Source organism: Ornithorhynchus anatinus, chromosome 4, assembly GCF_004115215.2.
Source record: "Ornithorhynchus anatinus isolate Pmale09 chromosome 4, mOrnAna1.pri.v4, whole genome shotgun sequence".
NCBI classification, from domain to species: domain Eukaryota; kingdom Metazoa; phylum Chordata; class Mammalia; order Monotremata; family Ornithorhynchidae; genus Ornithorhynchus; species Ornithorhynchus anatinus.
The window spans coordinates 13,802,812-13,827,261 of NC_041731.1; the positions used below are offsets into that span (position 1 = coordinate 13,802,812).

The window sequence follows — 24,450 nt, forward strand, 5'->3', positions numbered from 1 at the left end:
ACTAAGCACATGGGAGAGTTCAATAAAACTGAGTTGGAAGACACATTCCCAGCCCCCAAGGAGCTTTCCACACTAAATACTTGGAACTTAATATCTCTTTACAAGGCTCCCCAGTTACTGTTCCTCAGTACTCTCCTCTAGGAACTGGGCGAGTTGTTTTTGGCTTCTCTGTTGAGATGAGCAGAAAAGGATACCAATTAGTGACCCTAATCCGAAGTCATTAAGCCACAGATAGAAGCCTCCAGCTCACAGGACACCTTCTCCAAAATGTGCTACCGTTACCACCTTGCTGCTAATACAGATCCAATTTAGCGTTCAGAAACAGCTGCTCCACTGTTGTGCAGCTTATAAATCAGGAATGTTAACCATACTCTACAGAAGGTAGAGCTGCAAAGAAGAGAGTGTTCATGGTTTGCCATATCACAGAGCACATCTATTTTTGAAAAGTTCTGTCAGCTATGATAGTATATAGGAGAAGCAGCATGGCCTACTGGAAAGACCCCAGGCCTGGGAGTCAGAAGACTTGGGTTCTAATTCCAGCTTCATTGCGTGCCTGCTGGGTGACTTGGGCAAATCACTTAATTTCTTTGTGCCTCAATTCCCTCATCTGCAAAATACAGATAACTGTTTTCCCTCCCAATTAGACTGTGAACCCCATGTGGGGGACTTGATTACCTTGTTTGGTGCTTGGCACATAGCAAGAGCTTAACAAATTCTATTATTATTAAATCTTTTGGTTTAGGGTATTATTCAAGGCACAGTTGTAATCTGTACAGAAACAGTGTGCAAGAACTCCATATGTATAAGTGCTAATCCCAGAAAAACTCCCCCACCAATCTCTTGAGATCAGAGGACCCGTGTGTGTATGTTTGTGTTTATGTGTGCATGTGTGAGATCACGGTAGTGAAATCCCTTATGTTGAAATAATAATAATTTTGGTATTTGTTGAGCACTTACTATGTGCCAGGCACTGTACTAAGCAATAGGATGGATTTATGTAAATCGAGTTGGACAAAGTCCCTGTCCCATGTGGGTCTCATAGTCTCAATCCCCATTTTAAAGAGGAGGTAACTGAAGCACAGAGAAGGGAAGTGACTTGCCCAAGGTCACGTAGCAGACAAGTGGCGGAGCCGGAATTAGAACCCCTGATCTTCTGACTCCCAGGCCCGTACTTTAACCACTACGCCATGCTGCCACTGCATAGCCTAATTGCCACTGCGACTTTTGCCTTTATTGTCGATGTCCTAATCAGTGTCAGAAAAGCCAGTCGTCTGCGTTCCCTGATGGTGCTCTGAGAATATAGTGGAACCTACTATTCAGATGAAGTTCATTCCTGACAACTCAGGGTAACATAAATCACCTCCTGCAGTCATATTAGCATTTTCCCTGTTCTGTTTCTAGCTAGAAGACACCATTTTGGCATTCAATTATGCAGGTAGGAATTTCCAATTAGGATTCCTCAAATGCTTGTCATTATTTTGTGACTTGTTAATGTGCATCCCAACCCAGCCCAGAGTGAACACCTCAACAAGAAACTTGCCTTATTGTTTCCTTCTTCCAGTGAGTATACGTAGCACAAGGCTGACTAACTTCTCACTGAGTGGTGACCAACTTTGTTTTATGTTTGTCTCATTAGACGTGGAATTCGTCACGTCAATTTGTTTTCGTCCTAGAACTCAGAGCTTTTTTGGAGCAATCAAATTGTGTACATCCATGATCCAGTTTTTATAGTTTTCTATTTATCTCCAAGATGTAGTGGCAAAGTGCATTCTATGGAGCTAAGGGAAAATCCTACAGTTCCTGGAAGAGAAGAGTAACGGCATGGCAAATCTGTCAATTGTTTTCTATTTCTTAGAGGGTTCTGTGAAATTGTCAGAGGAAAAGTGTGTGCTTGAACTATTCTGTGTTCAGCAAGAACACAGGGAAGCTGGGTGGCCTAGTGAAAAGAGCAAAGAACTGAGAGTCAACTGAGACTTGCATTCGAATTCCACTCTGCCACTTGCCTGCTGCGTGATCCTGGGCAAGTCTCTTGACTTCTCTTGGCTTCAGTTTCTTCAAGAATAAAATGGGGATAAAATACCTGCTCTTCTTCCTGCTTAGATTGGGAGCCCCTGTGGGACAGGGATTGTGTCCAATCTGATTGTCTTATATCTAGCCCAGTGCTTAGTACAGTGCTTGTCATAATAAATGCTTAACCAATACACCAATTGTTATTAACAATTCTGTCCAAAATGTCATATTCATTCCCTCAACCAAAAAGAGCCAAATGCTCAGTTTAGGCCCAGAACTCTCAAGAAGAAGATTCATCCTCTCACACTCACATGTACACATAGAGGTCACACGACCAGTTCCTTTGCCTCAGTTCCTTTTCCCCTTTGGCCAAGAAGGTTTTAAAGATAGGTGTTGTAAAATATATCTCTTCCTTTTTGCACCTATTTTTGGTTTATTATATTTAGTGCCTACATTTTGGTTTTTCAACATACCAAAGTACTATCATACCTGAGTCATGCATTATAATAATAATGTTGGTATTTGTTAAGTGCTTACTATGTGCAGAGCACTGTTCTAAGCGCTGGGGTAGACACAGGGTAATCAGGTTGTCCCTCACAGTCTTCATCCCCATTTTACAGATGAGATAACTGAGGCCCAGAGAAGTTAAGTGACTTGCCCAAAGTCACACAGCTGACAAGTGCATACCTAAGTACTATCTCTCACTTTTGTTTTCACCCTTATGCCCAGCAACAGGTGAGGCATGAATAATTCTCACTTCATTCAGAGTTGTTTGTGTGTTTGTTTTATATCAGTATTGAGGACAAATTGTTAAGGGGACACGGCTCTAATTTCTCATTCCCTCCAGTTTTGGTCTTTCTAAAGCAATCCCAGAGTGAAGGAATTTATTAAAAACAGTGATGATGATAAAAAATACTGCTAATATGTGCTTACTATATGCCAAACACTGTGCTAAGCGCTGGGGTAGATTTAAGATATCAAATAGGCAAATAGCTTACAGTAGACTTTAGCATCTTGTGGGCAGGGATCCTGTCCACCGACTCTATTACACTGTACTTTTCTAAGAGCTTAATAATGTTAATAATAATGTTGGTATTTGTTAAGCACTTACTATGTGCAGAGCACTGTTCTAAGCGCTGGGGGAGATACAGGGTAATCAGGTCATCCCACGTGAGGCTCACAGTTAATCCCCATTTTACAGATGAGGTAACTGAGGCACAGAGAAGTTAAGTGACTCGCCCACAGTCACACAGCTGACCAATGGCAGAGCCGGGAGTCAAAACCATGACCTCTGACTCCCAAGCCCGGGCTCTTTCCACTGAGCCACGCTGTAGAGTGTTCTACTGGGCTCTCAGTCCAAAAGGGAAGGAGGATTGGTATTTTATCCCCATTTTACAGTGAAGAAACTGAAGCGTAGAGAACTTAAGTGACTTGTCCAAGATTACCTAGCTGGCAAGAGGCAGAGTGGTCTAAAACAACACATAATGTAGCAGGGGGTATGCTGACCTCTCAAGGGAAAAGTCCCTTTAGTCTGAAAGGGAACGTGCCTGCTAACTCTGTTGAATTGTACTTTCCCAAGCTCTTAATTCAGTGCTGTGCACATAGTAAGAACTTGATAACTTCCATGATTGACTGATAGAAATGAAAGTCTTCTTGGATTTTAATTTCTCTCTTTTTCTCTCTTTAGGTACTATGACAACTTTACCTCCTGCACAGAACTCGAAACCAATATCGTGGGCTGTTTTTGGCCCAACCCTCTAGCTGAAGGCTTCATCACAGACATACACAGACAATTCTTTTCAAACTGCACTTCAGACAAAGTCCACTGGGAAGACCCTCCGGATGAAATCCTCATCCCACTGATTCTAATCCCCGTCTTGTTGACGGTGGGCATGGCAAGCATGGTGGTGTGGTGCAGTAAGCGCAATGACATCCTGGTATAGATCGCTCTTCCCCCTCCTCCTTCCCGATACGACTTTACTCATTTTCTTCGGGAAAGAGAGCAAGAGTCAAGCATTGGTAATCGCCTCTGAATTACTACTTTGACCTAGAGCCTCAGTTCGGCAAGAGGCAACCTTTTGAGGGATTGAAAAATCAAGATGATGAATTTCCATTTCCCATTTCTGTGGGAGAAAGTGTTCTACACTGGTGCCGCAAAAGTCACGGGGTCTCTTCGTGCTATAACTCTCCCGGTGGGAGTCACTGGAGAGGATATTCCCTTGTGCTTGGTGGAATGTAGAAGAGGAGAGAAGCCTTCTGGGTAGAGAAGACCAAAAGTCCACCTCAGAGCCAACAAAGTTCAAAAAATGCTACTAGATACTGGTTATCAGTTATCTGGTTTACAGTATGCAGAGATTCCATTTATGGTGTGGACCGGTTCCAAAGTTACTGCCCTCTCATCCAGTCAAGGTTTCACTTGGAAGCTTCGATGAGGATGGTTATCATCCAACGTTTCCCAGAAGCACTCAGAACAGACAAGGATCCAAGACAGGAACTGCTTTTTGGGGCTCAGGACCATCATCAGCGGACATGGGAGCAGAGACAGTGGCATGTTAAAAATGACTTGTGGCATGTCCTTTGAGGATGACTTATTAGAGCCGGGAGATTTGGAACAAGCTGACAGGAAAGATGCAGACCTTTTTTTTTCTCCAGAGCTCAGAAAGAATGAGAGGAAATGAGCTGACTGTCTTGACCAAAGAATGGTGAAGGAACTGTCAGATATGTCAGATACCATCTGCCATTCTTTAATTATTGTTATTATTTTTATTATTATCGAGAGTGGCTGCTGATATCATCCCCCGCCCAACCTCTGCACAAGGAAAGGTTTTTGGGCACACAATGTGCTGTAAATAAATTTTAAAAAGATACTACAAAACAGCGTGGCCTTTCAAAATTTATTGATGTTTTTCATTTCAAAAGGTTTAATAGCAGACGTCATGACAATAGAGTCATTACGAATATAAGGAAGGAATCTTATGTTTATGTTAGAGAGAAAGATATAGAGAACAGTGATGAATCAAATCTTTCTAAACACGAGAACAAATTATGTCTAAATGTTGTCTTGGAAATTTGGGTTTGGCATGCTTACTGGAAATCTGTTTTCTCTGTCTCTGTTGTTGGGCTTTGATTTCCACTTGATACATTCTCCAAGACTTCCATTCTAGACTTGTCAAGAGCGTCTCTCTTCAATTAATTCTGTTTTCATTCGTCATGCAATCCAAAAAGCATGCTAACATTGCTTTCCGGCTGAATGTCTTCTCTGATCTCATTACCTGCTGATCTGTTCTCAGAGGAGGATGAGCTTGATTTGTGATGCCCTGTTTGAAATATTGTTTTAATGGGATTTATTAAGAGCTTACCATCCTGGGATAGATACAAGATAATCAGGTTAGACACAGTCCTTGTCCCACATGGGGCTCACAGTCTAAGTAAAAGGGAAGAGGATTTAAATCCCTACTTTACAGATGAGGTACCTGAGGTACAGAAAACTTAAGGGACTTGCCCACACAACAAACCGACAGCAGAGCTGGGATTAGAATCCAGATCCTCTGACTCCCAGGCCCATGCTCTTTCCAAGAGGCTTCTCATAATTCATAATTCTAAGAAAGAAGAATATTGGGGTTGGAATTAAGCAAAACTTTCTCTCTTTTGGAATAATATTTAATAAATTAGGGTGCTTTTTTTCACATCAGCTGAAGGGTCATCAGATTCCTTCACACAAACCAGTGTTATCGTGAAGGATGATATTTTAGTCTGCCCAGTCTCCTTAGTAGAAGCATTTTCTTTCAGATCTAGGCACAGCCCAGTCTCCTCATTAGAGTCATTTTATTTCAGAGCTATAGCTTCATTTCTTCTCTTTCTTGATTTTAATTATTAAGATGGTATTTCTTATTTACCTGCTATCGGCTAAACATTCTGCAAAGCACTGGGGTAGATTCAGGAGAGTCAGACTGCTCTAATCTCTGGCCCCTCGGGAGTTTATAGTCTAAAAGGTAGGGGAGAACTAGGAAGCAGCATAATCGGATTTTACACTGGAGGGCAGGGGTAATAGTAGTAGAATGGCAGAGTGGATAGAGCACGGGCCCGGGAATCAGAAGCTCATGGTTTCTAATCCTGGCTCTGCCACTTGTCTGCTGTGTGACCTTGGGCAAGTCATTTCACTTCTCTGTGCTTCATTTACCTCATTACCTCATTTACCTCATCTGCAAAATGGGGATTGAGACTGTGAGCCCCATGGGGACAGGGACTCTGTCCAACCTGATAAATGTGTATCTACCCCTGTGCTTAGTACAGTGTCTTGCTCATAGTAAGCACTTAACAAATATCACAAATATTTATTAGTTGTATAGTAGGGATAGTGGGCAGGAAATGTGTCCACCAACCTTGCTATACTGTTATATTGTACTCTCATTCATTCATTCATTCATTCATTCATTCATTCATTCATTCAATCATATTTATTGAGCGCTTACTGTGTGCAAAGCATTGTACTAAGCCGGGAGAGTACCCCAAGAGTTTACTACAGTGCTCCATAGTTTCAGATACACATGAATGACTAAGTGTCCTCTTGTATAGGAAGAGCTTTTTTCCAGTTCCAGCTAAAGGCTATCTCTCAATTCTCGTTCTCCTAGCAGAGTCCCAGGTAGGGGAGTATCTCAGATGCTAACCTCGTTTCATCTTTCAAGTCTGAAATTGGCAAGAGAGTTGATCTGACCGTGGCGCTGCTAAAGGCATTCTCTGCCTCCCTTCCTGTATGGTAATTTAGACTGAATAGTTTTGGGACCTCAGTGCTCTAAATAATGCTCTGCTGAACCTGCCGAATTAGTACAAGAGATGCCTAATTTACTACAATTTACATACGGTTGGAGAATCACTGGGTTTTATGGGCCAACTGCATGGGTAAGAATGAACTATTATGGTACTTAAGTGCTTACTATATGTGCTGTACACTATACTAAGTGCTGGAGCAGATACTAGATAATCGGGTTGAACACAGTCCCTGTCCCACTTGGGGCTCACTGTCTAAAAGGGAGTAAATTTGAATCCCCATTTTACAGATGTGGAAACTGAAGTGCCGGGAAGTTAAATGACTGACCCAAGGCCACTCAGCCAACAAGTGTCAGAGATCTAGGTCTTCTGACTCCCAGGCCCAGGCTCTTTTCACTAGGCTGCACTGCTTCCCAGTCCAGAGAGCTGAGGTTGATTTGGGAAGAAAGGTGCCCTGTCAGTCAAACTTTGAGGGTTGGACAATGTTCTGGCATTTAGAAGCTGATTATTGATTTTTATATTCTCCATTGCCCCAAATTACCCCTTCTCTTCTCCTCCTGCCATTAAGTCATTTCATTATTCATTAGCACCTCTGTGAAATCAAATCAATCGACTTTACCAGAGATATACTAATAAGTAGCAAAAGGTTGGATTTATGCTTTTTGAGGACTGAATCTGTTTCTTTTACTCTGATTGAACTTTACCAAACACTGCGTAAAGAGTTCTGCACACGGTAGTCACCATTCAGTAAATACTATTGATTGGTCAGGGAGACAGAAGAAACAATTGCTAATTTTAGTTCTGATTAACTTTGGATGTGGATTAACCATGCCATCTCTATCCTCGTTTGCTGTATGGAATTGAAATCTGATGGTAAGCAAAATGTCATTCTGATGCTTCCCACGATTGTGTTTCATTTTTATTTTACTGAAGATTTTCCTTTCTCCTTCTCCTCCTGTGCTTTCTGCACCTGGCCTACTCCTCTTCCACAGCCACCGTGGCTATTTTTTAAGTTATCAGATATCACACCCCATCTCCTCCTAGCATCTGACTTTGTGATGAGGTCCCTGTTTTTTAGGTAAAATAGCTCATCTTTCAAACAGTCCTGATTGCAACTCTCCTGGGGAAGAGAAAGCCCCACACGTTGCAGCCTAATCAGAATGGAAAGTGGCATTTGAGTACTTGGAGAAGATTTCCGTGGTATTTTATATGTCACCACAAGCAATTTGAACACTAATAGTTAATGGTGGAAGGGTGAGGTAAGGGGTGAGGAAAGGCAGAGTGATTTAGTGAGTTAGATTGGGAACTTGCCTGCGGGTCTCTTTTCAAACTTGAAAAGTTGGCATAAAGAAGCCCCAAACTCCCAAGTTAAGGAGTGAAATGTTTGTGTTTCGGGCCAAAGAGTATGAAATAGATGTGATTTACAAATTTCCCCCGTGGGTGTACCTGGAATTTAGGCATAATTTAGTCATAAAAATACTGTCTTTGACTGGCACTACTCTTCCAATGAGAACAAAAGGATTTTGAGAAAAATGTGCTATCACACAATATCCAGTGAAATAGGAGGCAAATATTATTATGACTCAGCTTCTAGCAGAGGAAACTGAGCATAGAGAATATTTAGCTGACCTAACTCACATAATGATTATATCTGCCCTCAAAACCTAACAGCAGGCTGAAAGTAAATCAGGACTTAAATCTGTATTTTAACAGTTCTAATGGTATCTGGAGAGATAATGATAAGGGGATTTGCTACTAGTTCTTTGAAATGTAATTCAGTCCAGGAGGGTTGAAAAGTGCCAGAGTGAGTCCATGAAGACAGAATATGTTTGTCCTGCATTTGTTTCATGGGTACAAATCTTCTGCCCAAATGGGTATGTATCTCTGCTGCTTATCCCACAGTTTTCCCCTTTCCCCACTTCCCTTTCCCACTGCCATCACCTGGTCTGATTTCAGGGGACTTCTCTGAGTCCACTCAGAGCAGAAGAGACTAAAGGGAGCAGAAATGGTCAAGGGATAAAGGTCTCAAATCCCTTGGTGGTGTGAGAAAGACTCACACTGCGGAAAGCAATCATCTCATTATCCTTCCAAACATTCTCTTGCCATCTGAGCTGGAAGGGCCAATGGTTTGTCCCAGAAAAGGCATCTCTTACATTCTTAGGCTCCTGTGGACTGATTTCCTGGTGGAATTTACCCCTTTGGAAGTTGTAAGTGAAGGTAAGATTTTGATGTTTTCCTACTTGATGTATTACTGGATTATGCATTGGATTTAAATGTTATTCAAGTGCTTACCAAGCACTGTAGGAAGCGCTAGGGGAGATACAAGATAATCAGGTTGAATATAGTCCCACATAGGGCTCCCGGTATTGATCCCCATTTTATAGATGGGGAAACTGAGGCACAGAGGAGTTAAGTGACTTGCCAAAGGTCACACGGAAGACAAGTGGCGGAGCCCGGATTAAAATTCAGGTCCGCTGACTTCCAAGGGCGTGATCTTTCTCCTAGGCCATTCTGCTGCCTGTTGTCGATTCTCTGGGTTAATGCATCAAGTTCAGACTCGTGCAGTCAAGGAGCAGTTTAGTCTTTGCAGAAAGACCCTTCAGTGTGCCCTATGATTAGCTCAGCACAGCCCTTGAATCCTGGCTCCACCAGCCAAGACGGCCAAAGAAAAATCCAGGCAGAACTGGGCTGGAATCTGCCTTGCTATGCACAAACTAAGGCTGCCCCCTTTAATATTTTCAAGGCCTGGCTAGAGCACTGCCATTTTTCATCTGCCTCCTGTGTCTTTCCCTGAATGAGAAGCCTGGGCATCCCAAGCCGATCTGGACTAGATTCGCCTGGATATCCTGAGGTTCAGGTAGGGATAGGTTGGGGAGAAGCTGGACTAGATTGGATCAAAGAAGTCTGGCCAGGGCAGAGTCTACAGAGCCTCTGAGTGGGGTCTACCTAGATGGAACTCAGGACAGGAATTTCTGAAATGTTTGAGACCCCAGTAAGATGCAGTCAAAAGCCACTAATCCCCTGCTCTGAGGCCATATGTCCTGAATCCTTGGAATCTCAGGTGATTCTTCCCAAAATAATGTACACAGCTCAGCCTAGATCTGGCTTGAATGGTCACTCTCCAATTCCATCCTGGAGAGGAAAGTCAAAAGTTTCCAAGGAAACAATTCCATGTTGTGTTGGGCTGATGAGCAACCATAATTGGCCCGAGTGTAACCAATCATCATTTTTTCCTTTCTCAAGGAATTTGACAGAAGTCATGTTTAATACCCTCTTTTCATATGGGTGAGTGTAAGGCCCACACCTCATTCTCCTATGAGAAGAGTCCATCATTTATCATCCCCTCCCATTCAACTCCATCGGAGTCTATTGAGAGCCTCCTCCAAAACAACAATAATAATAATAATGATGATGATGGCATTTGTAAATCGCTTACTATGTGCCAAACACTGTTATAAGTGCTGGGGTAGATACAAGGTAATCAGGTTGTCCTACTTGGGGCTCACAGTCTTAATCCCCATTTTACAAATGAGGTAACTGAGGCACAGAGAAGTTAAATGATTGGCCCCAAGTCACACAGCTGACAAGTGGCAGAGCTGGGATTAGAACACATGGCCTCTGACTCTCCAGCCCATGCTCCTTCCACTAAGCCCTGCTGCTTCCCTAAGAAATCTACCTCCAATCAGTTTATGCATGCGAATTTCTTTGAAAACCCTGGTATTTGTGAGGACCAGAAACATCTTTTGCACTGTTCTTAGCTCAGTGGTCTAAAATTTTGTGCTTATTTCATATCACAGGCTGGCCTTTGCTAGCTGATTCACACTGATGTTGACACTAGGAGTGAGCCCGGTAAGTATTACTGGTAGAAGAGTTTCTCTGTTCCAGAGCCTCTTTCCAAGAATAAAATAACTACAGGTTCCAGCATCTAATTTGTTTTATCTAAGAATCAGACCCTCAGGGAATCTTTAATTGATGGTGCCCTTGGAAGCCACTTCAGGCCTCTTTCTTTAATGTACTGATCCAGGTAGGAGAAAGAAACAAGTAAAACAATCCAAACAAAAGATCCTAATTGATAGGCTTGTTACTATGAAGAATTAATTAGCCCACCTGGGTTGTTAGAGTTGGGCACAAATAAGAGAGAATTACTTCTCTAAAATAGCCACCTCCAATCTCAGTGAGCCATATAATGTTTAGACATGAAAGGGTTTGGCCAGACAGAGGACACAGAACAAAGTGGACAACTGGAGTGTTTCGTTGGTTATGAATGATAATGAAACGATAAGTTGTTTACTAACTTGGCTCTGCCACTTGCTTTCTAGGTGATCTTGGCCAAGTCATTTAACTTCTTGGTGCCTCAGTTTCCCCATGTATAAAATAGGGATTAAACACCTGTTCCCCCTTCTTTTTCAACTGTGAGTCCTTTGTGGGACAGGGACTTTTTCTGATCTGATTATCCTAGACTCATCTCTCTCATAACTCATCTCTCTCATACAACCCAAGAATCTGGTCTGTTAGCAAATCCTGTTGGTTCTACCCTCACAGCATCAAAAAAATCCTTTCCTCGCCAGCCGACTGCAACTATGTTGATCCAAGCACTCATCATTTCCTACCTTGACTACTATCTCATCCTCCTCACGAACCACCTGTCTCTCCCCACTCCAACCTCCTGTCTATTCCCCACTCCAGTCCATATTTCACACTGCTGTTCAGATCACTTTAAAAAAAAAAAATCACCCTGACTCTCCAGTCCTCAAGACCCTCCAGTAGTTGCCTATCCACTTCCAGATCAAACAGAAATTCCTTACCCTGCACTTTAAAAGCACTCAATCAGCTCTCCACTTCTACCTTACCTCCCTGATTTCCTGCAGCCAGTAAGCACACTCAATAAATATGATTGATTGACTGAGAAATGAGAGGGAAGTTTAATTAAATGCTTGCCATGTTTTGGAAAACTCTCCATTCCAAAATTATAATTCCCACCCTCTGCTGAGAAAGAGCCTGTTTTAGAGACTCTGTTTTCTTTTAAGATATGCAATGGATGAATTTGGGCCCAGAAGGATTTTAGTAATTGAGAGCTGTAACAGCTGGTGAAAATTGCACATGATAATAAAAGGCTAGTATAAAAATCCATGAAGAAGGAATGTTGGTTTCCTGGACTCAAAGTCAATTCCAGACAGTGCACACAGTGTCCGAGTACATGGAGGCAGTTCTTCTGGCTCTAGGGAAATCAAGTCCCTACTTTGCTTTCTCTCCAGAATTTCCCAAAGTTCCTTGGGGCTAACCATCAGGGACACCACTCACCAGCATGCCGGCCAATAAGCAGTGAGGAAGGTCCTATAACTGGACCCAATCACGGGGCTGATTGCTGCTCCTTCACTCCAGAAAATGGAGCAAGAAAGGAGGGGTCCAGGACCCGGGAAGAGTGAGTCCAGAGGGTTGGACTACCAGATCAGTCAACAATCAATCAATGATATTTATTGAGCATTTACTGTGTGCAGAGCTCTGTACTAAGAACTTGGGAGAGTGAAAAGCAATAGATCGCAAACCCTTTCATTCATTCAATAGTATTTATTGAGCGCTTACTCTGTGCAGAGCACTGTACTAAGCGCTTGGAATGAACAAGTCGGCAACAGATAGAGACAGTCCCTGCCATTTGACGGGCTGACAGTCTAATCGGGGGAGACGGACAGACGAGAACGATGGCAATAAATACAGTCGAGGGGAAGAACATCTCGTAAAAACAATGGCAACTAAATAGAATCGAGGCGATGTACATTTCATCAACAAAATAAATAGGGTGATGAAAATATATACACTTGAGCGGACGAGTACAGTGCTGAGGGGATGGGAAGGGAGAGGGGGAGGAGCAGAGGGAAATGGGGGGAAAAGAGGGTTAAGCTGAGGAGAGGTGAAGGGGGGTGGTAGAGGGAGTAGAGGGAGAAGAGGAGCTCAGTCTGGGAAGGCCTCTCGGAGGAGGTGAGTTTTAAGTAGGGTTTTGAAGAGGGGAAAAGAATCAGTTTGGCGGAGGTGAGGAGGGAGGGCGTTCCGGGACCGCGGGAGGACGTGGCCCGGGGGTCGATGGCGGGATAGGTGAGACCGAGGGACGGCGAGGAGGTGGGCGGCAGAGGAGCGGAGCATGTGGGGTGGGCGGTAGAAAGAGAGAAGGGAGGAGAGGTAGGAAGGGGCAAGGTGATGGAGAGCCTCGAAGCCTAGAGTGAGGAGTTTTTGTTTGGAGCGGAGGTCGATAGGCAACCACTGGAGTTGTTTAAGAAGGGGAGTGACACGCCCAGATCATTTCTGCGGGAAGATGAGCCGGGCAGCGGAGTGAAGAATAGACCGGAGCGGGGCGAGAGAGGAGGAAGGGAGGTCAGAGAGAAGGCTGACACAGTAGTCTAGCCGGGATATAACGAGAGCCCGTAGCAGTAAAGTAGCCGTTTGGGTGGAGAGGAAAGGGCGGATCTTGGCGATATTGTAAAGGTGAAACCGGCAGGTCTCGGTAACGGATAGGATGTGTGAGGTGAACGAGAGAGACGAGTCAAGGATGACACCGAGATTGCGGGCCCGAGAGACGGGAAGGATGGTCGTGCCATCCACGGTGATAGGGAAGTCTGGGAGAGGACCGGGTTTGGGAGGGAAGATGAGGAGCTCAGTCTTGCTCATGTTGAGTTTTAGGTGGCGGGCCAACATCCAGGTGGAGACATCCTGGAGGCAGGATCCCTACCCTCAGTGCCCAGGACCTGGCTATCAATGAAGTTAGGGGGTATTAGGCTGAACCTTATCCCCAGCAGTGAGAACAGGGCTAGGTAGACACTGTTATCTGTTCCCTGGGCCTGCTTGTGCAAGTCAGGTTCCACTTTTCATTCATTCAATTGCATTTATTGAGTGCTTACTGTGTGAAAAGCACTGTACTAAGCACTTGGAAGAGTACAATAAACTTCTCTGAAGTACCAGTCCACTGCTACCCAATTGACACTGTTCCAATTTCCAGAGCTGCTGTCTACTCCCTCCCTGTTCTGCTTCTTCCCAGCTTGCTTTTTATTTGGAATTCGGCAGGCTGAAAGTGAGGATTTGTTCGCATGCAAAAATAGCCGGGCTTCCTGCCAGTAACTTCTAAAAGCCGTTCCTTGATGGGAATACAAATATGAGGATTCCCCATGGATTTGGGGCTTGCTGGAAAGGGAAGATAGAGGGAATGGGAGCTCTGAAGGCTACCCATCCATCTAGTCAATCATCACATGATGTGTATTGAGTTTCTACTATGTGCAGAGCACTATACCAACCACTGGGGAAAGGTCCAAGAAAGACAATTCAGACAAAGTTCCTGGAGAATTTACAATCTAAAACTAAGGGTGGGAGGAACCCACAAGGAAAGAGTTGAATGATTAAACAATGAAACAACATAAGAATCGAGCTCTTCGCCAGTGTGACAGGTTGGTGGTCCAATGTCTACCAGTCACAATCTTCTGCTCATTGTGTAGTCCCTTCTCCTTGTGCCTGACCCATTTGAGTAGGGCAGGGAAAGCCCCTCTCCCCCTCTCCATGATGGTGTGGGTGCGGAGGGAGGGGCTACCTATCTCAGGCAGCCTCTCTCCCACCCTTCCCCTTTGGCCAACCTCTCTCTGTTCAATAAGGGAACAGAGACAACATTTTTTCAAGCCTGAGCATACATGCTTCAAGTTTCTTTTTGGACCTACCCATCAATAAAACTCACTGAGTGCCTTCTCTGTTAAGAACATTGTATTAAGCACCTGGGGGAGGACAATAGCATTAGTAAAAATGATCCCTGCCCTCAAGGAATTTATAATCTAGCTCACTCTCCTCTCCATGTGACACTAAGAATGATAGGTATCTGACCTGGACCAAGTAGAGTTTGGATGAGACCCTGAATCACCAGCATCTGATTAGTTTAGCTTCACTCCTGGGCTCCCTAAACTTACAAGAAATTATCTGTATTGCTGACTTTGACATATTAGGAATTCAGTGATATAAGGTTTTTTGTTGAGATCAATCCTCTTTCTCCTTCTTTTTCTTCAATCGTATTTATTGAGTACTTACTCAGTGCAAAGCACTGTACTAAGCACTTGGGAGAGTACAACAAACAGACACATTCCTGTCCACAAGGAGCTCACAGTCTAGAGAATTTGGCTGCAGGCAAGAGGGTCCAAGTCATCTCCCACCCCATTTCCGCCCAGCCCGGGTGCCTTCGGGGTTCATCACGTGAGCCCTCAAGTTTGCATAAGTGTAATAGGAAAGTAGAACTTACAATTCCTCCCCATTGAAACTGGACCCCCAGTTTGCTTCAGCAGCCTAGAAAGTAAGTCTCACACGCTTCTGCCACCAAACAAACGATTGCTAGACTCCTCAGCTCCTGCCAAAGCTCTCTTGGCTTCTGCTGGTGAGCTATGCTGGGACTCAGTTTTTACATCCTTCTTCACCTAAGGAGGCAGAGAGAGCTCTTGAGATTTATTATTTATCTACACCTATGACGATTAGACTGACATGTTAAGTGTTTGTTCCCTGAATATCCTCTTTCACTTTCTCCTTTCTTCTGTGTCCTTTTCTAGTTGTTAAAATAACATGAAGTCATGGTACCCACGGGTGAAAACCATTCCCAACAGAGGTAATTCCCTGAATGTTTACAGGGATACCTAATCCAGCTTTCTTGTAGGACATGTTTTCCTCAGTGCAGTCTCATATAATAGACCTCAACATAGAGTCAGCCTTCGATGATGTGACAGGGGAGATACAAGAAAAACTTAGAGGTCTCGGTTTATTATTTCAGACCCCAGCACCTGTGTTTATTTTGGAAGATGATTGATTGATTAAGATGGAAGACCATCTCCCTTGTGAGGAAAATTGTAATGCACTGAAACATTCCAGCTCAAGGGGATGAAATTACCAGGAAATGTTGAAGGATAAAATGACTAGTTCTGCTTTAGAAGAATCTCTGGGTTGATTCTAAATGACAGAAGACCTATCAAATATCAGGCTTGTGAGCATCAGAGAGTTGGGTTGAACTATTAACACTGCACCTAGGATAAAAGAAGGAACCTTAAAGTAAATGAGCCCTGTGGAAAAACCTAAGGTAAAAGTCATTTCAGGAGAAATAGAGATTGAGCCAATTTGTCCAGGATCCAGAAGAAATGGAAATGGAACTGTTCAAATGCAACCTGCCATTCATGACAAAAACCAAAGGCTGAGTGCAGCCACCTCCATTACTGCTTTAAATAAATGATGAGATATAGATCCTGGGAAATCATCCCATGCCCCTGCCTCAGTTTATCTTCTGAGTTCTTCAAATATCTTTTCAAAGCCCACTGAAGTTCTTAAAGGGACTTTAAAGGCTTAACGATTACTGTCAAAAGCCTCAGAATCCTTAATGAAAACACTGGGCAATGTCAGAGTGAAAAGTGTATTAAAAGCTCTTTGTTAGGAACTGGGAAGAAGGCAAGTGAGATGCAAGCAGGTTTGCAATCTATAAAAATGACTTCATAAACTTCTAAATAAACATCTGGCAACACAGCCCACACCATCCCAGTTTGGGTTCAGTTAAAGAGACCTTAGTTATACTTAGATTAAGTATACCTGAGCAGAGTAGCTTGGCAGAGTAGTGACATATACAGCCAATTAAGCATTATTTGTGCCATGGACAGAAATGGCATGGATCATCGATAAAAAACAAAACAACAAATATAATGAGACAAGGTTAGCCATAAAACCTCCTCTCATTTCTAGCGAAAAAGTGGGGAAAGGGATATTGGGACATTTTTACCATTTTACTCCCTTTTAACAACATATGACGGTTGTAACATGCCAATAATTTGCTTTCTGAATCAAATTTGCCCTTTGGTGAAAGCCAGAAGCTATAGACTGCTCCCCCCCACCCGCCCCCCATCCAAATAATAATCTTCTTAGAAGTAAAACGAAGAAAAACAAAGAGGAAAGGAGAATGTGCACTGGATTTACTAGATGAGTGATGAAAGAAAAGAACTTTCAGGTGTCCAAATGCATTGTCTTAAAATGGGTAGCAAACATCCTTAAGTATGACCAGCTTCTAAGATCCCCGCCCCCTCAGTCCTAGGGGAATGAGCTTAATAGTGTGATGAAGAACTCGGAAGGTGAATGAGCTCTCCTAAAAAAGGCAACAGTGCTGGTCAGAATTGGACATTCAGAATTAGCTGAGTTTTGGAAATTAAAACAATAAATGGATTTCAAGAGTGAAGCCTTCGGGGTCATGGTTTCTGATATGGCAAAGGATTACTGACCAGTGATGAAAGGAAGAATGGGAATAAAACCAAGATATTTACATTAACAGATCAATCCTCTAATTGTAGCTTTCATTTTTGTCATCACTGTCACTGTTAATATATGCGACACTTGGGAGTTGAAAATTACTTTTCTCTGACTTTTCTTTGTATTGGAGAAGGACACAATTTTCAGTGATGAAGCCAAATCTGGAAAATTTCTATAAAGTAAAAAGTAATTAAAAGCTAATAAAGCAACTCTTGACAATCTCCAGTTCCCCAAGCCTTATGCTTTAGGGTAGAGTTAATGACTGCAGTTAATTTTACCACCGTGCCTTCACTGCTTCAGAAAAAAATTGCTGTGGTAAATGCTTCTCATCAGTGGAATTAGAAATTTGTTTCGTGTCTTGTGTTCAAGTCTCTCTGTCTCATCATCATCAGTGGCATTTACTGAGTGCTTGCTATGTGCAGAGCATTATACTAAGTGCGTGTAAGAGTGCAATAGCACAAAATTGACAGACACATTCTCACTTGTCAGCTGTGTGACTGTGGGCAAGTCACTTCACTGCTCTGTGCCTCAGTTACCTCATCTGTAAAATGGGGATGAAGACTGTGAGCCCCACGTGGGACATCCTGATTCCCCTGTGTCCACCCCAGCGCTTAGAACAGTGCTCGGCACATAGGAAGCGCTTAACAAATACCAACATTATTATTATTGTTCCCTGACACAACGAGTTTACTCTCTTTGTATTATCCGTATGGGCATCTTGAGATTCGGAAAAGGCCCAAGTAAGAAAAACAAATGAAGGCCTTTGATATGCTGCACATTCCAGATAACCATCCCCCTATGAATGGATAAAAAATATGGCTAACATCAGTCAAAAATAACTTCCTGTGAATCAGAATCTCTGGGGGTCAAAGTATCATTGGTAGTCAAATGTCAGCAATTAAGGGGACGGTCCAGGAATCAGTCAGATGGAGACAGAGTGTCCTTGGAGAGAAGGTATGTGGGGTGAGAGGGGTGGTGCAGTCCTGCAGGGCAGAAGGATAGGAAACAGGAAGACATGAGCATCCCAGTTGCTCGTCTTTTCAGGAGGTTTGGAGCTTTGGACAGCTCCTTTCCAAGCTGTCGGACACTTCAAAGATCCTTCAGACACTAGCCATTTCCACTTGTTGACAGGACCTGGCATGCTTCGGAGGAAGCTTCGTGTTCGGTGGGGTAGATAGGAGAAAGAAGGACAAGGAATAGGTCCGAGACTGACCAAGGAAGGTGGTGACTCTATCTTCCTTAAGAGAAGCTGGTGCGGAAAACGCCAGCTCCCTTAATCAGAGGCAGCAAATCAGGAAGAAAAGAAAGGAGGCAGAAGAAGATAGACGTGTGAAGGGGTGAACAGAAGTGGAAAGAGTACAACTCCCCAGTTATAGAAAGCGGAAGGGAAAAAAAGATGAGTCGGAAGAGAGGACCACTGAGGAAAGGAACTAAGACCACGGGAGTGAGTAGGAGACGTGGGGAGTGTTCCAGGGAGTGGTGAGCAATAACTAAGCTATTTATCAAACGATTACTATATGCCAGGAACCGTATTAGGCGCTGGGGTGGATACAAGGAAATCAGGTTGGACAAAGTCCCTTGTCCCACTTGGGGCTCACAGTCTCAATTCCCATTTTACAGATGAGGTAACTGAGGCAACGGAGATGTTAAGTGACTTGGCCAAAGTCACACAGCAGACAAGTGGCAGAGCTGGGGTTAGAACCCCTGACCTTCTGACTCCCAGGTCTGCTCTACCCACTAAGTCATGTAAAGGTGGGAGGGGAGACACAGGTTTAGTAGATGGTAGGCTTTGGGGAGCATTATGGGTTCTGGGTGTGGCATGAGGCACTGATCGAGGAGGGAGAGGAGAGAGACCTGCCTGACCCCCGGCCCCACTGTTGTCTGCACTGCCATCATCTCCGCTGGAAGGATTTCCACAGTGCCCTTCTGGCAAGGTCTGAGCCACTGCCCAACCTCAGTCAGGCTCTGTGCTGCTCCAGGATCGTCTTCTCTTCCCACCTTCTGCTCTTGGTGCCACTTCTGGCCTCTCTCTAAGTCAGTAAACCTCCATCCTTTTCCTAGAATCTTTGTGTTACCTGATCCTCTGCCCACTTATTCTACCCTGTTGCAACCATCTGCTGCTCTGCCTGTCTCTTGCATTGTTCACTCCCACTCCTTCCTCTCTGCACCTATTCCTTCCTGGTTTTGTGCTACCCCTCCAACCCCTTCCCCACCACCAGCCCTGACACTTGAAACCTCCATTTCCATCCCCATTTTCTCTGGACTCATCGCTTTCCCCCCATTCCCCTGGCTTCCATATTCCCTGCCTAAATCTCCACCGACCTGCCTTGTTCATAACAATTGGCCTAAGAATCGACAATAGAATTTGACCCCTGATCAATTTGACAACCCGGTTTTCTTTAATCATTTTTCTGATGTCAAAATGCAGCCCTAAATGTCTGAGCAAAAATGGTGAAGCAGTGTGGCCTTATAGAAAAATCATGGCCCTGGGAGACAGTTGACCTGAATTCTACCCTGTGCCTGGGAATCAGATAACTTGGGTTCTGATTCCAGGTCTACCACTTGTCTGCCGTGTGACCTTGGGTGAATCCCTTAACTTCTCTGGGCCTCAGTTCCCTCATCTGCAAAATGAGGATTCGATACTTGTTCTGCCTCTTACTTAGACTTGATTGTCTTGTATCTACCCCAGAGTTTAGGACAGTGCTTGGCACATAGAGCTTAACAAATACCACAATTATTATCGTTATTGGTATTAGCATTATTAGCATTATGGCCCAGCATAGCATCATGCACCCAGCACATGTTCAGTGAATAATAACAATGCTGATGTAGCAACATGGTGGGCTCAAGGCTGGGGCTAGTACTGGAACTTGGTCCCCCCAAAGTGGCTCTAAAGATGAGGTGCTGGCATCTATCTCCTTCCCCCTCACTGGGTTGCACGACTGGCTGAGGGCCCTTCTTACCTCACAACCCTCGGGTCCTCATTGTCGTCATCTGTGAAATGGGGATAATAACATCTGTCTCTTTTCCCCAAAGATAAAATCAGATCACGCTGTGAAAGCATTTGTAAAACCCAAAGCCGTCACAAATTCAATGCAATTTAAGGTACTGTTAGCTCTAGCCACTTTTTAGGACTCTGAAAAACTAAAGCACACTGTCAGATTTGAAGTTATTCTTTGCTTCCAATTACTCCTAAGTATCGATGGGCTTCAAATTCTGGCTCATCCAGGAGACACATTTAGTTCTCGCTAAACTGGATTTTATTTTTTGACATTCACTGTTCTGTCATTTCCTGACAGAATTATACTGCATTTACTGCAGATATTCTGAATGTCACTGAAACTCATCTTCCCATCACCTTACCAACAACAATTTAGATTAATATCTTTATTTTTTGGATGTCTTTGACAGGGTAATTGGATGAACAAAGAGATGGTATATAAAAATGAGGAAAATAAGTTTATCGGATAAAAACGGGAGACAGCAGAGCCTTTTTACCATTTCAGAATGGAATTATGGGGAAAACCTTTCGCTCTTCTAGTCAGTATCTGAAAACAGTCCTACAAATCATAGGTTGAGAAAGAGTCATGCCATCCATTCAGAGCCCCCGCTTTGAAGTGCTCTCCACAAACTCCGTGACATGGATGTGTACAGTAGGGCCAATCTCAGGCTGGGGAAGCATGAGGAGGGATTGCTTGTAGGAGGTGGTTAGCAGCAGGGATTGAAGGGCTGCTTTGTTGGGCAAAGAAAATGAGCTAAGCAGTGAGGATTGAGGGACGGGTATATTCTGTTAGAAAGCGTGGCTGTGGATGCTAGCGGTGAAATGTCACTGCTGGGGTCTTCGCATTTTGTGAGGTGCACAAGATTGAAGGCCAGAAGAGATAGTGGATTCATGGGGAAATGTTTAGGTTGTTCCATTCACTCACACTGAACTCCTGCTAATGCCTTCCAAACCCAACTGATTGGTTTCAGAACTAATTTCACCACACTGGTTCGCCATGCTCCAGGGTTCACCTATTCCTTGGCTATCACCGCTGTTAGAGGTTGAGCCTCCATCTTTTTGCCAACAAGCCAGAAGACTGCCTTGTGGCTACCAGCAATCAATCAAATGTATTTACCGAATGCCTACTAAGTGCGGAGCACTGTATTAAGTGCTTGGGAGAGTACAATACAGCAGAATTAGCAAACATGTTCCCTGCCCATAGCAAATTTATAAACTAGAGGGGGAGACAGACAGCAGGCAAGGGCAAATACTGAACAAATACCTTTTTTTAAAAATAAATTCATTTTGTTCTTTTTGATAAGCACAGCTTTCCTCTCTTCTCCATAGACCACTGACTTAGGGAGAGTTCACGGAATGTACTGAGAATCATGGCAGGGACCATTAACAGAAGATGAACAATACATTTTGGAAAATAATTTGCAAACCGAATGTACAGCCAAAAGGGCTTTCATTTATAATAATCAATTCTCCATTAACTTGTTTTCACCCAGTGTTAGAAAGAACACATCATGATCTTTGAGACAGGTTTTCTCATGCACCATTTCACTTTTTATTTAAATCTCTAGTTGAAGAAATTCAGTACCCCTTTCACTCCACTGACCACAAATAATTCATTAAATCTGGCTTAATCATAGTCAACAACAGTGACATCATTTCGAAGTACTAGGAGCTGATACCAGTTTACTACTACTAAAAATGGTAATAATAATAAAAAAAAGAGATATTTGTGAAGCACTCATTATGTTCTAATCATTGCAGTAAGTGCTGAGGTAGATAAAGGATAATCAGGTTGGACAGTCCCTATCTTACATAAGGCTCACAGTCTAGGTAGAAGGGAGAACAGGTATTTGATCCTTATTTTATGGCTAAGGCTGAGAAGTTAGTGACTTGTGCGAGGGCTCTCTGTAAGTGGCAGATTCAGCATTAGAACCCACGTTCCCTGAATCCCAGACCCATGCTCTTTTCACTAGAGCAAGCTGTTTCTCCTGCTACAATGCTATCGAACTTTCCTAAGAGCTCAGTATATTGCTCTGCACAGATTAGGAGCTCAGTAAATGTTGGTAGATGCTGCTGCGCTGATGAACAAAATGGGAAGAGAAAGAGCAGGTAGAGAAGACGATTGTGTGGGAGGGACCATTTTCCAATTTCTTAGCTGTGGGATCCGAAGCAGTCAGCTTCTGGCATTTGTCAATTATATGAGCTAGACTAGCCCCTGGAGACACTGCTTATCCAATGCTCTTACCAGTGGCCTGACAAAACCTGCTCCAAGTAATTAGTCCAGTCCTGGTCTTCTGCTATCATTCTTTTTCTAGATGTCACTAATGACACTAGGATTTCATGAATTTTACATTTCAGGTGAAAAAATATACTTCTCTGGATCACTATACCTTTCGTAAAAGTCATGTCGTTAGACTGGGGAAGCTTTGCGGAGGAGACCATAAAGCTAGGAAATGCAAACCTGGGAAGTTGCCTCTTTCAACTCCAGTCCATGCTTCACTCCGCTGCTTGGATCCTTTTTCTAAAAACAAAGCATCAAGCCATGTCTTCCCTCTCCTCAAAAATCTCTAGTGGTGGCCCGTTCACCTCATATCGAAGAGAAACTCTTTACCATCAGTTTTAAAGGACTCAATCAGCTCACCCCTCCTACTTTACCTCACTGATTTCCTACTAGAATCTACCCAGCTCACTCGCTCCTCTATCGCCAACCTATTCACTGTACCTTGATCTCATCTATCTCACTGTTGACCCTTTGCCCATGTCCTCCCTCTGGTCTGAAACTCCCTTCACCTCCACATCTTAAAGATGATCACTCTCCCCACCTTCAAGGCCTTATTTAAACTCAAATCTTCTCCAACAGAACTTCCCTGACCAATCCCTCCTTTCCCCTACTCCCTCACCCTTCTGAACTGCCACTGCACTTGGATCCGTACCCTTCAAGCACTTGATATTTACTCTACCTTCACCCCCATAGCACTAATATGCATATCCATTATTTATCTTAATGTCCGTCTCCTCCACTAGACTGTAAGTTCCTAATGGACAGGGAACGTGTTTACTAATTCTGCTGCATTGTACTCTCCCAAGGGCTTAGGTCCTCTGCACATAGTAAATCTCAATAAATACCACTGATTGTCTTGACCACTACGGAAACTGGAAAAATTATTGAACCTTAGAGTGATGCAATTTTGCTAATATATCTAACTAAAAGAATCATATTTTTGTACCTTTGGGGTTGCGTTTCCCCTGGAACTATTTGAATTTTCTGGCTATTTGCACTCCAAAAAAAAAAGAAAACTTTTTCAACCCTGACCATAATATAACAAAAAGCCTGAATAATGAATGTTGCTTCATAAGGTCACTGGGGTTATTAATTCATTTATTTATTGTCTCTTGATTGTTAGAGTGCTGGACTCTCAGTTTTTCTTTATACTGTAAATTATAATTCAATAGAGACACACATGACTCAATAGAACAAGATCAAAAAGTTTCTGAACCTCAATCAATCAATTAATCAATTAGGCACATCTACTGAGTATTTACCATAGTCAGCACACTTGATTTAGTGGTTGGGAGAGTACCATACATATCAATTCTGCTGGACACATTCTCTGCCTACAAGGAGCTTGTCTAGACGGGGAGATAGACATTAATATAAATAAATTAATTATGGTTAAGTACATAAGTGCTGTGAAACTGAGGGTGGGGTGAATAAAGGGTGCAAATCCACGTACAAAAGTCACACAGAAGGGAGTGGGAGAAGAGGAAATGAGGGCTTAGTCAGTGAAGATCTCTTGGAGGAGATGTGCTTTTAATGATGCTTTGGAGGTGGGGAGAGTGATCATCTGTCAGATATGAAGGGGGAGGGAGTCCCAGGACAGAAGCAGGACATGGGCGAAAGGTCAGCAGTGAGATAGCTGAGAGGTCAAATGATCTCTCTAAAGGAATTGTGTCTAATTGATGTAAATATTACTGTTGAGATATTTCCTCCGTGGGATACCCTGCAGCCTGCATAACTTATGGAACTTAAAAGAAAAGTTACTTTGACATCCACATTCTCTCTCAAGATGATCTAATAGGAGGTTAGATACTGAAAAACTGCAGCTGGAGCGAGGTTGTTAAATGCGGTGGTTTCTCCTTGCTAGGCAGCTGTTTGTATAGCGCTAGTGGGAGCTCACCCTCAATTGAAGGTGGGTTTTGCTTTATTCGGACGATAGAGATGGCGCAGCCATTAAAATGAACTATAGCAAGGAGATAAAAAAGCAAAAGGAACTAATGTTTTAGATGCCAAGTAAAAATAAATGAGTCACATATCTCAGAATGGAAACTAAAGAGATTAAGGCTTTAATGAGAGGGAAAAATCTCCAGTTTTGTCAATG

General features: G+C 43.3%; 1 protein-coding gene across 1 annotated transcript in view; it reads left to right on the forward strand.

Moving 5' to 3' along the window:
* RAMP3 (receptor activity modifying protein 3) overlaps window positions 1–4,885 on the forward strand; it is a 72,961-nt gene extending 68,076 nt beyond the window's left edge. The window contains exon 3 of the mRNA XM_029062101.1: window positions 3,698–4,885. Within this exon, the coding sequence (XP_028917934.1) occupies window positions 3,698–3,953 (256 nt within the window). The 3' untranslated portion in view covers window positions 3,954–4,885. The remainder of the gene's footprint in view (window positions 1–3,697) is intronic.
* The last annotated feature ends 19,565 nt before the right edge of the window (window positions 4,886–24,450 follow it).